General features: G+C 49.1%; 7 protein-coding genes across 7 annotated transcripts; 4 read left to right on the forward strand and 3 right to left on the reverse strand.

The window, feature by feature from the left end:
- Positions 1-1,379: 1,379 nt before the first annotated feature.
- Positions 1,380-2,180, forward strand: VTN77DRAFT_8653 (uncharacterized protein; the record flags this gene model as incomplete). The annotated part of the gene is made up of 1 exon (XM_069425174.1): positions 1,380-2,180. One exon carries the CDS (start codon positions 1,380-1,382, stop codon positions 2,178-2,180), a length of 801 nt encoding a protein of 266 aa, XP_069274425.1.
- Positions 2,181-3,146: 966 nt separating this feature from the next.
- Positions 3,147-3,641, reverse strand: VTN77DRAFT_8654 (uncharacterized protein; the record flags this gene model as incomplete). Its single annotated transcript, XM_069425175.1, has 1 exon — positions 3,147-3,641. One exon carries the CDS (start codon positions 3,639-3,641, stop codon positions 3,147-3,149), a length of 495 nt encoding a protein of 164 aa, XP_069274426.1.
- Positions 3,642-4,023: 382 nt separating this feature from the next.
- On the forward strand, positions 4,024-5,058 carry VTN77DRAFT_8655 (uncharacterized protein; the record flags this gene model as incomplete). The annotated part of the gene is made up of 1 exon (XM_069425176.1): positions 4,024-5,058. The coding sequence occupies one exon, from the start codon at positions 4,024-4,026 to the stop codon at positions 5,056-5,058; it is 1,035 nt and encodes a 344-aa protein (XP_069274427.1).
- A 1,230-nt stretch (positions 5,059-6,288) lies between these two features.
- On the reverse strand, positions 6,289-6,861 carry VTN77DRAFT_8656 (uncharacterized protein; the record flags this gene model as incomplete). The annotated part of the gene is made up of 1 exon (XM_069425177.1): positions 6,289-6,861. The coding sequence occupies one exon, from the start codon at positions 6,859-6,861 to the stop codon at positions 6,289-6,291; it is 573 nt and encodes a 190-aa protein (XP_069274428.1).
- A 594-nt stretch (positions 6,862-7,455) lies between these two features.
- Positions 7,456-8,076, forward strand: VTN77DRAFT_8657 (uncharacterized protein; the record flags this gene model as incomplete). Its single annotated transcript, XM_069425178.1, has 4 exons — positions 7,456-7,494; positions 7,567-7,690; positions 7,776-7,809; positions 7,932-8,076. The coding sequence occupies 4 exons, from the start codon at positions 7,456-7,458 to the stop codon at positions 8,074-8,076; spliced, it is 342 nt and encodes a 113-aa protein (XP_069274429.1).
- A 2,046-nt stretch (positions 8,077-10,122) lies between these two features.
- Positions 10,123-10,912, forward strand: VTN77DRAFT_8658 (uncharacterized protein; the record flags this gene model as incomplete). The annotated part of the gene is made up of 2 exons (XM_069425179.1): positions 10,123-10,613; positions 10,678-10,912. The coding sequence occupies 2 exons, from the start codon at positions 10,123-10,125 to the stop codon at positions 10,910-10,912; spliced, it is 726 nt and encodes a 241-aa protein (XP_069274430.1).
- Positions 10,913-12,978: 2,066 nt separating this feature from the next.
- Positions 12,979-14,272, reverse strand: VTN77DRAFT_8659 (uncharacterized protein; the record flags this gene model as incomplete). The annotated part of the gene is made up of 2 exons (XM_069425180.1): positions 12,979-13,038; positions 13,106-14,272. The coding sequence occupies 2 exons, from the start codon at positions 14,270-14,272 to the stop codon at positions 12,979-12,981; spliced, it is 1,227 nt and encodes a 408-aa protein (XP_069274431.1).
- Positions 14,273-14,482: the final 210 nt, after the last annotated feature.

A 14,482-nucleotide genomic window follows, 5' to 3' on the forward strand; every position in this document is an offset into this window, starting at 1 on the left:
ATCTCTCAACCCTAAACCATACGAAGTATTTAGCGCTTCTATCCCGTCCATCTTTGCAAGTCTTGGTAGTCAAGATTACCGAGATCTCGTATAGTCGAGTTATCTGTCCAACTCTCAACGACAGCAAGTGATCAAAGATGGCGACCATTACATCAATCCTTTACTGCACATCCGCCTTCTTGAATGCGGCAATCATCCCGAAGCCTTTCAAGATCTGAACTAAACTTCAACAGTAGTGCTGACAGACACAAATTTGCACAGCTTTCATGAACTATAAATGGGCCACCAGGAGAGGACCGAGCTCATGGGAGGAGAGAATGGTCGTTTACACCACTATGTTCACCGGCGCATATGTTGGTTGGAGAGATCTCAAGATCAGAATGTACGCGGGACTGGGTTGTCTGTGGATTGCGCCTCTGTTGTCAACTATAGCTATGCTTTGGGAGTAAACCTATATAATTTAATAAGCCTCAATAATGCCTAGCAGGCATAAACAGGGCCTCGTCTCGCTAGATCGATTCTATCCAGCAAGCAAGCACTCGTTAGCAATCTTCTAAGCATTCAAATTGGAACAGACGCAATGATTTGTCTTCTGTCTCTGGTTGATGGAGCTAAAGTTGTCTTCAATTCCATGGCAATAGAAGATTTCTCAACATGGACTGACCTCGACCATCTGAATTGATCTCTGCTGATAAGCGCGGGAATAAAATAACACCCATCTTACAGTACGGTATGGGTGGGCTCTTTCCACGTTGGATCCACATAATAGTCTGCTTTAGAAAATGCGTTTCGAACGAACTCTGAAATGGACGCAAAGCACTCTGTGATAACCGAGAGAAACCGTGTCAATGCGTTTCGCTAGCAATACTACGGAGAACGAAGAAATTAAGGCAGTAGCACAGTAATATGGAAAAACTAACAAGTCCTCCGTGGATCCTTGCAGACATGTTGACCCACCGCGCTGTACCTGCAGGTTTAACCTTTTGTGGTAGCTTTTGCCGCCAAGAAATACATCTATCGCGTTGTACAGTACGGTACCGTACACTATTGTCATTCCACGGCGTTACTACATATTTACTTCAGCGGTTCGCCACTAGAATGGAAAGAAACAATATGCTTATTTTCAGACAGCTCCTAAAAGAACCTCTTAGAAGATCCATGGATCATTATTCAGCCGTTCATATTATTTGGTAATCATGGTCCTTGGATTTGTCAGGGATATCGGCAGCTCCTATATGACAGTACCGTCTATTAAAAGCCAGAGTACACCAGCGTATATAGAGACCTCTTTCAAACCGTTGATCATTCAATTCATCAAAGTACTGTGTTACGCTTCATCTTGCATTGACGGTCTATCATTTCTGTGAGAATCAAACAGAATGGCTCCTACTTTCAAGAGCACCTTGAACATCACTCACATTGGCACCGCGACTGCCATCCTCGAAATCGATGGAGTCAACCTGCTCACCGACCCATTCTTCTCTCCGGCTGGCACAGAGTTCGACGTGGGACACGGAATCATCCTCAAGAACACCGATACCCCAGCGCTCCGCCTAGAAGATCTCCCACCCATCGATGCGGTGTTGCTGAGCCATGAGGACCATCCTGACAACTTAGACGAGCTGGGACGTCGCCTGCTGGATGGACGACATGTGCTCACTACTGTGGACGGCGCCAAGAAACTGGCACCCCGCCCTGGTGTGCGAGGACTGCGCCCGTGGGAGACGGTCACCCTTGCTGTGGGAGGAAAGAAGTTCCAGGTGACGGGAACCCCTTGCCAGCATCTGCCTGGGGGCGAGTGCACTGGCTTCATCATCACGGCTGATGAATTCGGCACCAGTCCCGACGGTCGTCCCAACGCAATCTACATCTCAGGCGACACGGTCTACATCGATGAGCTTACTCGTATCCCCGAAAAGTTCCATATCGTTGCCGCCATCCTCAACCTGGGCGCCGCTCATGCTCCGCTCCCAACTGGAACAATCCAGATCACCATGGACGGCAAACAAGCTGCTCGCCTCTTCCGCGATATCAAGGCCGATGTTCTTGTCCCCATGCACTACGAGTCTTGGGGCCATTTCACGCAGTTTGGCAAGGAGCTCGAGCAGGTCTTCAAGGCAGAAGGGATTTACGATAAGGTCTGCTGGTTGACCCCGGGCGAGTCGAAGAAGGTCTTGTAAAGTCAGACTAGAACTGTTTCAGATAGCTTCTTTTCCCATTTCTCTCTCCCTCTCTCTGTCTCTCTCTCTCCATCAACATGTACATACTCGAGGTGAGGCGTTTAGATGTTGATAGAATGATGAAGATGGCACGAATATCTATTAGGAAGAAATATATCTGGCACTTTTAATGCTCTGTCTTCCGGGTGTGCTACATTGTTTGCCCTGTGGTTCAGTGAAGCGAAGCAGACAGAACCCACTAAATATAGAATGAAATTTGGGTACCTTTGCCCGAAGAAAACGTGTATACGAGAAGAAAATCAACGATAACTTTCGCATCAACGAAGGATCAACTGTTGAATTGAGTAGAGATTAGGCCTTAGCAAAAGTGCCTAGCCGAATTCCGCCCAGGGGGCAACAGCGCGAAGTAAAAGATGAAGCTGAACGTAGGAAGGATTAAATAATAAACAGCGAGGAAGGGGAGACTTAATAGATTGTCATTCGAACGCTTTTCCTAAATAGGAACGCTGTCCCTTGAAGGGAAATTCGGCGTCACCCACGGCATGTACACAGTATGGAGTACAGAGTATGCTTAGGTAGAGCATCCTATTAATTTGGGGTTACAGGCCATAGAAACATAAAGGTGGAATTCACGGATAGAACTCGAGGGGCATATGGTCGTCTTCCGAGGTCATCTGGATCCTGGCGTCTGAATAGACATAATTCCAAATGACGCGCATTGCAACTGTCAATCTCTCGTATGGAATAGAATCTTACAATCCGTTGACGCGACTCTGGAGAGTAAACGTGGACGCATATTTCCGGCAGGCTGTGCCTCGTGAAGATTGTGGAGGGGAGGCGTTATTCGTGAAGAATCGCGTGAAGAACCTTGTCGGGGACACGATCGGCTCAGGACCAACCATCTCCCACGACGACGCGCTCCGTCAGGCGCGTGCTGTTTCGTCTAACCATCCATCAGCAATTATCTCAATGTGTTTCATCAACGATGACCATCTCACGCCGGATTCCAATCACTTGCCTCTGATGGCACATAGCAGTGACTGGCTGTGGAGAAGACAGGTTCCTGACGACGGCAGAGCAGCCATGAAAATGATGGAACGCGTACAATGCGGCGTCTCTGCAGCAACCTTCTCGACAGCCACTTCCCTGATAGGCGCCACAGACATCACAGTTCAACCGCCCATGGTTGGTTATCTTTGCAGCTGTCGGGGCGGTGGTGATTGCCAACATTCCTCCGCTCCACCATGTCGCCTCGGATTCTGCATCGTCCATTCCACGCAAAGGCTTAGCTCGTAATCTGGGGAAATTCCCAAATTTGCTGGGCGATGCGTGGATTTTGGAATCTGCAAATTTTCTCGCCTCCTTATAGGGGTTGAGAAGATAAATTGGTCTCGAGACGTCCGTCAAGGGTGGACATGACCGTCGCTTGTCTCCCACCAAACAAAGGCAACCTTGGCTCATCTATCCTCTACCAGGATCTGTGATCTGTGGTCTTTCACCCGTCGAGCTTTTCTTTTTCAGGACCAGGTGATCTTGTTGGACCAAAGACCCTCTCGTTTCGATTCTGCAGGCTGTTCTCGCGGTAAGTGAATCCTTTCTTTGTCCACTATTGTCATGGTGTCCCGTCTATTGTGTGGAGACAATGGCTTTGTGCGAGTAAATAAAGACTGTTTCCCATGATTTCCATGGATATAAATTCAGGGAGCAATCGACACTGATACTTGTTTAGGCTCATTTGAACTGCTTCAATTGATTTAGTCAAGACTGAAGACTGGATTGCCCTGGAAGGCATTCGCTTACAGCTATCCTATTATCATACAACAGCAATCTCACAATCGGCACCATGAAGGACTTCTTCCTCATCTGCGGCCTGCTGGCCTCTACAGTTTACGGGCATATGCAAATGAGCAACCCCTATCCTATCCGAAGCCCTCTCAACCCCAACGGAGGAGACAACAAGGACTACTCGTACACGAGTCCTCTGTCGCCTTCGGGATCGGATTATCCTTGCAAGGGCTATGCCAATGACCCCTTCGTGTCAGTGGCTACTTACACCGCTGGCCAGTCCTATGATCTGGAGTTGGCTGGCAGCGCCACCCATGGCGGTGGGTCATGCCAGATCTCTCTCTCATACGACAAGGGTAAGAGCTTCACAGTCATCGAGTCCATTGAGGGAGGTTGTCCGCTGGCGAAGAACTACACCTTCACTATCCCATCGGATGCCCCGACTGGAGAGGCGCTGCTGGCATGGACCTGGTTCAACAAAATCGGCAACCGGGAGATGTACATGAACTGCGCCCAGGTGACTATCAATGGGGGCTCTTCCAAGCGGGGACATCCCCGTGATTTCTATGGCGGGCTTGTTCGTCGTGGTGTAGCCTTTAGCAACCGGCCTCCAATCTTCCTTGCAAACATCAACGCCGAAGGTCAATGCACCACGATCGCTAACGAGGAGGTCCGTTTCCCGCTTCCTGGACCGGATGTTGTTGGTTCCGTCAGTAGCGCTGGCTATACGTGCAAGGGATCCGCTCCGTTTCTGGGTACCAATTCCTCGTCTTCTACCCCGTCGTCCAGCAGCACAGCTCCATCTTCTTCGTCCGCTGGTCCGAGTCCCGCATCCCCATCATCATCCGCCGCCATGAGCTCTGCATCTCTATCGAATGGTACCGCGTCGTCTACGCCTGCAGCAGTCCCGTCGTCCTCTGCTACAGCGAGCCCCAAGATCGTCGGCAGTGGACCCTGCACGGATGGTCAGATTACATGCTCGGCCGATGGGAACTCTTTTGCGATGTGCGATCACGGTTCCTTGATCAATATGGGCAGTGTTGCTGCTGGCACAGTCTGCAAGAATGGAGCTATCCAAATGACAGGTCGATAAGCTGTGATGGTTTTCCGACGACGGCGACCACATTTATTTCTGAGGAGCCCTTCCATGCCTTTTTGACGATTTGACTCTGATCATACCGTTTCTTGGATTTTTGTTTCACACGCCAGTTTCGCCCGGTAGCGAAATATCCTCATCACCACACGACTCTGGTTTTGTTTATCTTTAATGCAGCAGAGCTCTGTGCACATAGATTGTGCAATGGCAAGGGACCGGATCCCATTTGCCTGTCACAGAATGATTGCATGGAAATGTTGGAATGTTTTGGATGACTTTTCTGTCTTTCACAAGTATGTTTACGGTTATTTTTTGCAATGCATTTTTATGCATTGTTATGCGTGTCTCATGTCATGCTTTGATTGACGATGCACGAGTTTTTTCTGTTGTCTTAGATATTAGACGATCGCTTCAGTAGGAAAAGGATTAGATTAGGTATCTGGAAATCAAATCAAACTCCATGGAAAAGTCCATCTCTCATTCCAATCAATCTTTTTTTTGGGTCTGTTCTTCACGGTAGTCAAGGAAAACTGTTTGTGAGATCTGGCTCCATACCTACATTCCAACACTTCCTAACTTCGATATCAGTACACACAATCTAGGGCCTACCCTGACTCCACTGCAAATACCAGACTCCTCTCTCTCTGGCTTGTAAACAGAATCTTGGGTGACATTAGTGATATGTATGCTATTTCAGTGCCGGGGGAAAAGAAGCGGGGGAAAGAAAAGGAAAAGGTACTCTCCTTAGACCGCTGTGCTGCCGTCTCTTGGAGGCTTGAAAAATGGAGAACTGCCATAGAAGGAGGTCAATGGTGTGAATACCTACGGAGTATATATCCCGAGTGCTCCTTCACAGCCGTGGCCTCTCTTCTTCTGCATCCACGATGCTTCGCAGCGGTACGGTCAGCAGGCAGGAACCATTTCTGCGTGTGGGTGCCAGATGACATAGTTTTTCGTTTCAATATCAACGCTTACAGATTTTTTTTTCTTAAAAAAAAAACGCCTATTGAGTTATGGCAGCTCTTCATTCTTTGCTGGGAGTGAAGATGGAGGTTCAGTTCAGGAGAAGAATAGATTCTCCTGCTCCTACCAGGCGAAAATGTATAGAGAGCTCGTCTGTTCAAGGGAAGTATCATTGCATTATGACGGCGAGAAGAGAAAGCTATTGATATCGTATAAATAGTAGAGCACTGTCAACTTCTTTCTTTTAGCTGCCTGCCTGCCTTCTTATTGTTTCTGTTTCTGTTTCTCCTTCTCCTCCTTCTCATCCTCCGACTCACTCCAGTCCAGCAGCTCCAGGATTTCCTGCTCCGTCAATTCCTCGGCGCGGCGCTCGGCTTCGCGTTCCAGGTTTTTCAGGTACTTCTTTTGGCGCTTACGGGCGCCTTTGCCCCATTCGGGGACACCGCTTGACTTTCCCTTGCCGTTGTTGATCTCCTCTTCCTCGTCCGTGTCTACCTCGCCGAGCACCTTGCCTGAGCGTAACGAATTCGCCGACATCTTGGCCTTCTTCCCTGGCTCTGTAAAGGCTGCTTCCTGCGCCTTCCTCTTCGCATCCTCCCTTTCCATTTTCCGCTCGAACGTCTTGCGGAAGAACAGCTCGATGAGAGGGCGGATCATGATGTAGCCGGCCACGATGACGCAGATACGGATCCAATATCTGGCTTTGGGGGTGGTAATGGCTGTATGGAGATTTCGGAGCGTGTCGGCGAAGTAGTTCGCGAGACCGGAGAAGAACTCATGGAGGAGGCTGGAGACGTCGGGGGCCTCGCCCGCGGCGGTGTGGGTGTGAGTGGACATCTTGGAGGGCGGTTCCTCTTGCTGGCTTTACAGCGGTTTCTGGTCTGAACAATTGATCAGACTGGTCGAGGAAACACGGTTGATCAGAGATTGTCAAGGTAGGTATGCAATTCGCTCAGTCTGTGTAGAATCGCAACCTGCTCGGCTCCTTGCGGATGAGGATTTTGAAAGGGCCAAAAATAAAGAAATTGGCGTAGAAAAGAAATTAAAATAACATGTGACGGTTAAATTGGTGTTTTTCATGAGAGAAAAGAAGATTATTATTTAGAGACTCGTGTTGTGGGACGTATAGCCCGTCCAATGGTCAACTTCGGGCTATGGATTCAAGATGTTGCTGGCTGCATGAGAAACATTATTATTTCGGCAAGGCCCGCCCGTCCGCCCGCCCGGCAGAATGTCATTACCTTTTTTGGCTTAGCGGAAGATCGACCGGTCCTATCTTTCTCCGATCCGCACGCGATGGATCAATTAGGCAGTGTCACGGCGCGCCGCGTCGCATCGCATTTGAGGACGTTGATTCCCGTTTTCATTCACCCATCTTGCTACTCTTTAATCTAGTCACTGGAATTGAATCCAGTCGGGTTAGATTCTAACATGGCTTCCAATCAAGACGAAGAAGTTGCTCTGGAAGAGGTATGTGTATTTGTTGAGGTTGACGCGGTTTCTATACTGTAATGTACACAAGCTTACAGCGGCTCTGTACAGCGTCTCAAGTCCGCTCTGTGGCTGGCCATTGGCAAAATTGTCGATGAGGAAACCATCAAACTCGGCGTCAACGCAACGCCGCAGTTTATCGGGGCACTCACCGAGATGGTCTGGGCACAGATAGGTGTGTACAGTGTTACAGATTTTACGTATCCCTTGCCTGTTCATACAGACACCTGACTGACGATGGAATCCTGTGTATTTTGCAGAGACCGTGAGTCAGGATCTGGAGGCTTTTGCCAAGTATGTTTGCCCCTGTTCTTCTGCGTGTCGTTTTCTTTCTATCTGATACTTCCACGGGTTGTCAATTTTGCCAAATCGGGGATCTAAGAAAGATTGACGCGTCGGGGCCTTTCCCGTTTTAGGCATGCCGGGCGCTCAACCATCAACGTGTCCGACGTGATGCTCCTGGCACGTCGCAATGAAGGTCTCGAGTCGATCCTGCGGGCATTCGTTGACCAACAACGTGCGGAAGCGAGCAGAGACTCTGGGGAACGCGATAGCGATTGATGAAAGGGCCGAATTTTCGCCAGAGATCAGCATACTGCTTTCCAGGTTGGGTGAACGATCCAGACATAATTTCCAAGGTCAGGACCTGCCTACAGTCCGTATTTAATAGACGGATTGTCCTCTCATCACGATTGGCGGCTGCATGAATGCTGCCCTTCAAGTTCCAAGACCTTGGTTCTCGCGCCGCTGTACAAGGTGCATAAGCGCCACCCGCCGATTTTGTGGGGAAGGAGTGGGGATCGGTGTCCGCTACACATGGCAGGCCCTATCTTGAATGTTGACATGGTCATTATAACATCAAGAAATCGTCAGCCTCTGTGGCTGGCACTGTTCTCGTCTGAGGCGCATTATTTGTTGAAGATAATGCTCGCGGCCTAGTGTCCTTCCACTGTCCGGAATCCTATTTCAACAAATCATTTGTTTTGGGCTCGTAGTTCTATCACGAGCAGAATGGATTGGAACGCGGTTATTGTATGTCGCCACATGCGATGGTCATGTCCGTTCATGAAATCAGAATAATCATTGTTGTTTTGGACCATTCTTTCCGGATTAGAAATTTGTCAACACTGTCAACACAACAAAACTCGACGTTGCCCTTCTATATTTCTCATAAAATAAGCATCAGGATCATTTCCCAGACCTTGACACATCTGCACTTGACACCGTCGTCTGCTGACGCCGACGAAGACGATGAAATCGGTACACTACCATGGACGAGAGATATCCGCGTCGATGAGATTGAGGAGCCCAAGTATCGGGCAGGGCGGGTGAAGGTCGGTGAATTCAGTCTTCAAGCCCAATAAGGAGTCATTCTTGTGATTTGATATTAACATCTTGTAGTAACAGAGGAAGTCTGCGAGATGGTGTACCACTAAGTAGCAAGTGGGAGCGGTGCTTTATGGCGAAAGTGCATTCTGCCTGGACGAGGGTGAGTTCCGTCCCACAGGAACACCCGATAATTTCCCGTTTCGTCTCAGGAGTCCCGACTGACCCATGGATCGCAGACCACTAGGAAATTTGAACCAACAGGAGATGATAACGGCCAAGGTCCCGCTGAATAAGCTAGGAGGTAGGTTCCAAACCTTGCTCAAGGACCCTGGACACCATTCCAAGCAAGCTGTGTTGATGTCCGAGGGTCGGGCTAGTTATTACCTAAGTGAGTTCCGTTACTGCATTCTACTGGACTACACTGTTTGCTTTTCGGTACATATACACGATGCTTTCTATCTACGCATTTATTCAGCCTAGAACGGTCTATACGTTCCGCAGATATGAAAGTATTAATGGATATCCATTAAACAGCTGTCCTCGGTAACTCAATAATTGAGAAGCCCAAAAGAAACCTTAACTCGCTCCAATACCTGGGATGATGGCACAGCACCATGGCAGACTCTGGTCTTCGAGTGGCGGTGCACGGTCTGTGTGGCAAAGGATGAGTGGGTCACGCTGTGATTGGACCATGCAGGAGCACCGCCTCAGCAATGACCACCCTCGCAGGGCTGATTGGGTAGAAGTCTGTCTATGCCGTCTATGCCCCCTCAGGACCTTTCCAGGCACCCAGTTTGTCTTCTGCCTGTGCGCTGCAAACGTCAAGATCGCGACGCAGATGACATCACGAGCCGGAGAGCTTCGGTAGTCTAGTGAAGCTTTCTGAGCTTCTAGCCGGCTCTAGGGTCCCCTAGCCATCGGACGAGCCAACCACCACTCCTTCACACCGCCTGCTCTGCTCCACTGATCTGCCCCAGACTGCAGCCACTGCCAGCCTGCAACCACTAAGGCTTAGCAGGGACCGTGGCCGTCCCACTGAAGACCCAGGTATCGCGGACCCTCAATACAACTTTGTTGTGCCGATCCCCACTCACAGGGGCTTTATTTAATCTTTCTGCCTGTCGCTGAAGGAACCAGGGTCATTATCGCCTTCTTTAAAGAATCTTTCTCTTCATATATCCTCTCCTCCTAGCGGTTATTTCAAGATAATCGCTCTACCAGTCTTCTTTCGTCGCAACGCATCTTCTGCATCTATAGAAATACCAGGTGATTGCCACCATGGGTCTGGGCGGGATTATCCTGCGCATCTTCAGCAATGGCATCCGTGTCTTGCAGTTCCTCGCCTCGGCCGTCATCCTAGGCATCTTTTCCTACTTTCTGGCCGTGCTGGCCAACCATGACCTCCCCATCGCCAAATGGATGCGAGCTGTCGAGGGTCTCTCCGGAGCGGCCACCCTCTACGCCCTGCTGGGTTCTCTGTTCACGGTTTGCCTGGGCGGCATCATGTTCTTTGGCTTCATCGCCATGGTTCTGGACGTCTGCTTCATCGGAGCCATGATCGCCATCGCGGTGATGACCCGCGGCGGTACCCAGAAATGCACTGGCAACGTGAACACCCCGCTGGGCAACGGGCCGGCCGACTCCAAGGCCATCGGTTATGGCGCGAATGGATTTGGCTTTGGCCACGGAGAGACCCTCACCTACTTCCCCAACCTGGGCATGGCCTGCCGTCTGGAGAAGGCTGCCTTTGCCGTGTCCTTCATTGCGATGTAAGTTTTCTTTTTCCTCTTGCAACATCGTTAAGATCACACCCGTGTACTAACTCGATGCCAGGTTCTTTTTCATCGTGTCTCTGTTCCTGCAGATTCCTATGGCTCGTTATCACCAGCGAGAGAAGCGTTTTGGTCCCTCGCCCGCCAACGGATACACATACGGTACTGGTCGCCGTCGCTTCTGGCGCAACAGGCGTACCAACCCGGATGCGACTGTGGATACTTTGCCCAGTCACCCGACGCCAGGTGAAGTCGAAACCGGATATAAGGCTGAGGCCTATACGCAGCGCTTCTAAATGAATACATGAAAGAAAAATAATAAAAATGTGCCTTTGCCCAGATCACGCTGAAAAAGAAAGAAAGAAAAAAAAAAGTGACCTTGGTTATGAAATGACCTCTTGAGATGAGAGCGATGGGGATTCCAGCCAGTAGGGCTGGGTATACGAAGGAACGAACGATGTTTTTTGATATATATCTTTTGATGATATCCACTTTTATCCAACAAGGAAGCGGTCTTCCTCATTTGCTGTCATCACCGTTATGGGAAAGAAGATTGTCTCGACGTTTCGCTTACTGATGTATATAGCACCCGAATACGTTGAATACCCCTAATAATCGAATCCATCGTCTAGAGTATAAAAACGACTATATGTATGACATATACCCCGTATACATACTTCTAAACCTACCTACCAACCCTAGTACTCCTAGGGCATTTAGTTACGCCGGAAGCAAGCTACACTTGCTGCCACGTTTAAGAAGATGATGAACATTCTAAAGGAGCATTCTTATCGACACCTTTTTTTACCCTTGTTTTCAACGATGTATCTTCTCTCTGTAGTGTAGTCCTCTAGGCACTATACCAGGTTTTTACATATAGTTTCTTGGAGCAATTAAATCAAATCGAATTACATTTATTGAATCCTTGAGTTTGTTAGGAAGCAAGCAGATCTTGTTTTCTTTTTTTTTCCCCTTAAAAAATTAGCTGCTTTTTAGTAATATATGAACTGTACTATACACACTTATCTATCTTTATCTATCTAGCCTTCTTAGTCATTCCACGTACTAGAAAAAATTAAATGAAGTTTTATGTAAGTACTGGTACAGCACAGTACAGAATCTAGCTTAACTGACTCAATACGGTATGGCTTGCTTCGAATAATTTCCTAATTAGGAGATTTTTTTTCTAGAGCTTTTCTAGCCTTACCAAATTGCCCTTCTACGACCGGCAGCACCTGTGATTGCTATGGTCTTTGCCGGAGAGTGAAAACAGTACTAGAACAGAGGTTGTTGAAATGAAATGGTTGTTTGGTCTGATGCCGGGGAAGGAAGGATATGAGGGAGCGGTTTGCGTTGGCAACTTGCTGTCCGCGCCATTTTTGAACGAACAGAAAGCTTGGTAATCAGGGGTTAGACAAGAATAATAACGGAACGAAATTTGTTAGCAATTAATAGACATGATATAGTTACGTACAGTACAACTCATTCCGGGGGTACTCTGCAACGGTTATCAGTGGGCTCACAATTCGCCAATTTTTTTATTACTGGCTTGTTGTGGCTTGAATGAAACCTGTTGACAGATTGAGCGCATGCTAGGTCCAAACTACTGGTCTCGAAACCTCATATCGTGGAGGATGTACGTACAATTACGGTTCCATAAGACGAACTGCCTAATGCTTTTTCCGACTTCTGAGAAAGGAACCCGTTTGGAAGCGTATACTATTCCAGGACTTGCCATATGCAATGCAGAACGTCGAACATCTGAACTAATGAATCATTTCGTTTCTCATCTCTTTTCTCCATGCAGCTTTTTGAACCGCGACTTTTTTTCTCCGGTCTTGTCTTGCTTTAGCAAAAACGGGATGAGATACTAATGCAGCGTTCAGCGTTCTTGTGCTACTATATGCCTTTAGTACTTGTTCGGGTAAAGATCATGTCTTGGATTGTATGTACAGTACAGTACATATCTTGAGATAAGATGGCCATCTCCTTTTTTTTTTCCCCTCAGATGAGGCATGATGTTGCGATTGGACATTTATGTATCACCTCTGCCGTGGAAGATATCCTATGGAGTGAGTACCCCTAAGAGGAAGAGACAAGGCAGTAAGTTGACCGTATAATAGAAATATATGCAACTCTAGCTACCTGATTTATTGACATGGATTCCGGCCGCGATATCAATAAACAGAGCACACAGAGAGGGAATCAGACAAACTCCGGACGAACGCCGCCTGAGACAGGAAAAGTAAAGAAAATAGCAATATTACTTGTAGATATGTGACTCTAGCAGTGACAAAGGAGATGTATGTCCATGTTTTGATCAAAAAACCAGAGGGAGAAAAATGTAGTGCAGGGATTAATTCTAGCGAATGCGGTCCAGTCTCGCCCGGTTCATCACAATCTGGTCGTCGACGTAGTCGCTCTGAAATCAATCGAATTAGCATGTGACACAGACAGAAATAAGTGATTGTAATCGCAGCGCAGCTCACCTTCGCCATGATGCGCTCAAGATGGCGGTTCTGCTCCTCCAGTTCCCGACCGGTCGCTCGAGCGAGGCCGTTCAGGCGGCTGGCGGCCCCCGCCAACAGGTCCAGATTCTGGTCGATCTCGTCCTCCATCCTCTCGTCCTCGCTGTCGGCCTCGAACTGGTATTTGGCCCGCTCGGCCATGTTCTTCTTCGTCTTCGGCGCCGCCTTGTTCGCCTCCCGTTCGATCTCGCGGAATGTTTGCTCCATCCGCATGTTGGTCTGGAACGCCTCCTTTCGGGTTTCCTCCCGCGTTGCTCGTTCTTCCCGGTGCCTCTGGAGGATTTGTTCGTCCCGCTCCCGTCGTCGCTGAGCGCTCGTGAACGGGTTCGAGACGTGCACGGCAAACATGCTTTTGTTGAGTGTCTTTAGTTCTCGGGCTTTCTCCTCCGCGATACGGTTCTGACTCGCAGCAATATCGAGAGCCTTTTCGGTGTCGAGAATTCGCTCGCCTTGGGCGCCCAGACGGGCCAGAGTGTTGCGACCAATCTCTTCGGCCTGAGCAGCGACTCGCAGTGCATTCCGGGTGGAAGCAACATCCCCCTGTTTGATGGCTCGGATTTCTTGTTTGATGGCTTGCACTTCTTCTTCCTCTTCTTCCTCGGCCGTGAGGTTCCTCTCTTGGTAGGTGCTTGTGGTCGTGGGCGCGTCCGCACTGTACGGAGGAGGCGGGCCATTTGGTTGTTGCTCCTGGAGTCTCTCGCGAGCACCTCCAAAGAGTGCTTCTCTGTTGGCGTCTGCTGCAGGATCATTCGGGTCTCCTCCCAGTCCGCCGTAGCCACCAGGGCCGTACCGCGAACCCGGGCCAGAGCCAGCACCGGCACCACTACCACCATATTTGTCTGCACCATATCCCGCCTGATTTCCGTAACGATTGGGTGCATAGCCACCGGCCGCACCCGGACCCTTCACGTCACCAGCACCACCATTCGGACCAGTTTGATCGTAACCAGCCGGGGGAGGAGCAACTCCAGCATTGATCTTAGCTCTGGTATAGGGATCCGTAGGGATAGGTTGGGCGTATGGGTTTGCTTGAGGTGCTGGACTCTTGTCTCTGGATCGGGAGCCAAAGAGCCCCCGACGGTTGGAGTCTTCGTCTCCGTCACTGGACTTTTTGAACAAACTCTTCATTGTGAAAAGTGAGTGAGAAACGAAAACAATGGGGGATAGAAATTACTCGGAATAAATTTCTGAACAGGCAAAAAGAAGAAAAGAAGAAGGGTATCGTGAGGAACGTGAGCCCACATCATCAGGGGTTGTCCTATACCTAACCTGAGACGGAGGCGGAGTCGAGGGACCCTCTGCGGTAATACGGATACCAAGCCACAGATCGACCGTGCA

The sequence above is a fragment of the Rasamsonia byssochlamydoides genome (assembly GCF_041956645.1).
Source record: "Rasamsonia byssochlamydoides strain NRRL 3658 unplaced genomic scaffold VTN77scaffold_76, whole genome shotgun sequence".
Taxonomy (NCBI): Eukaryota; Fungi; Ascomycota; class Eurotiomycetes; order Eurotiales; family Trichocomaceae; genus Rasamsonia; species Rasamsonia byssochlamydoides.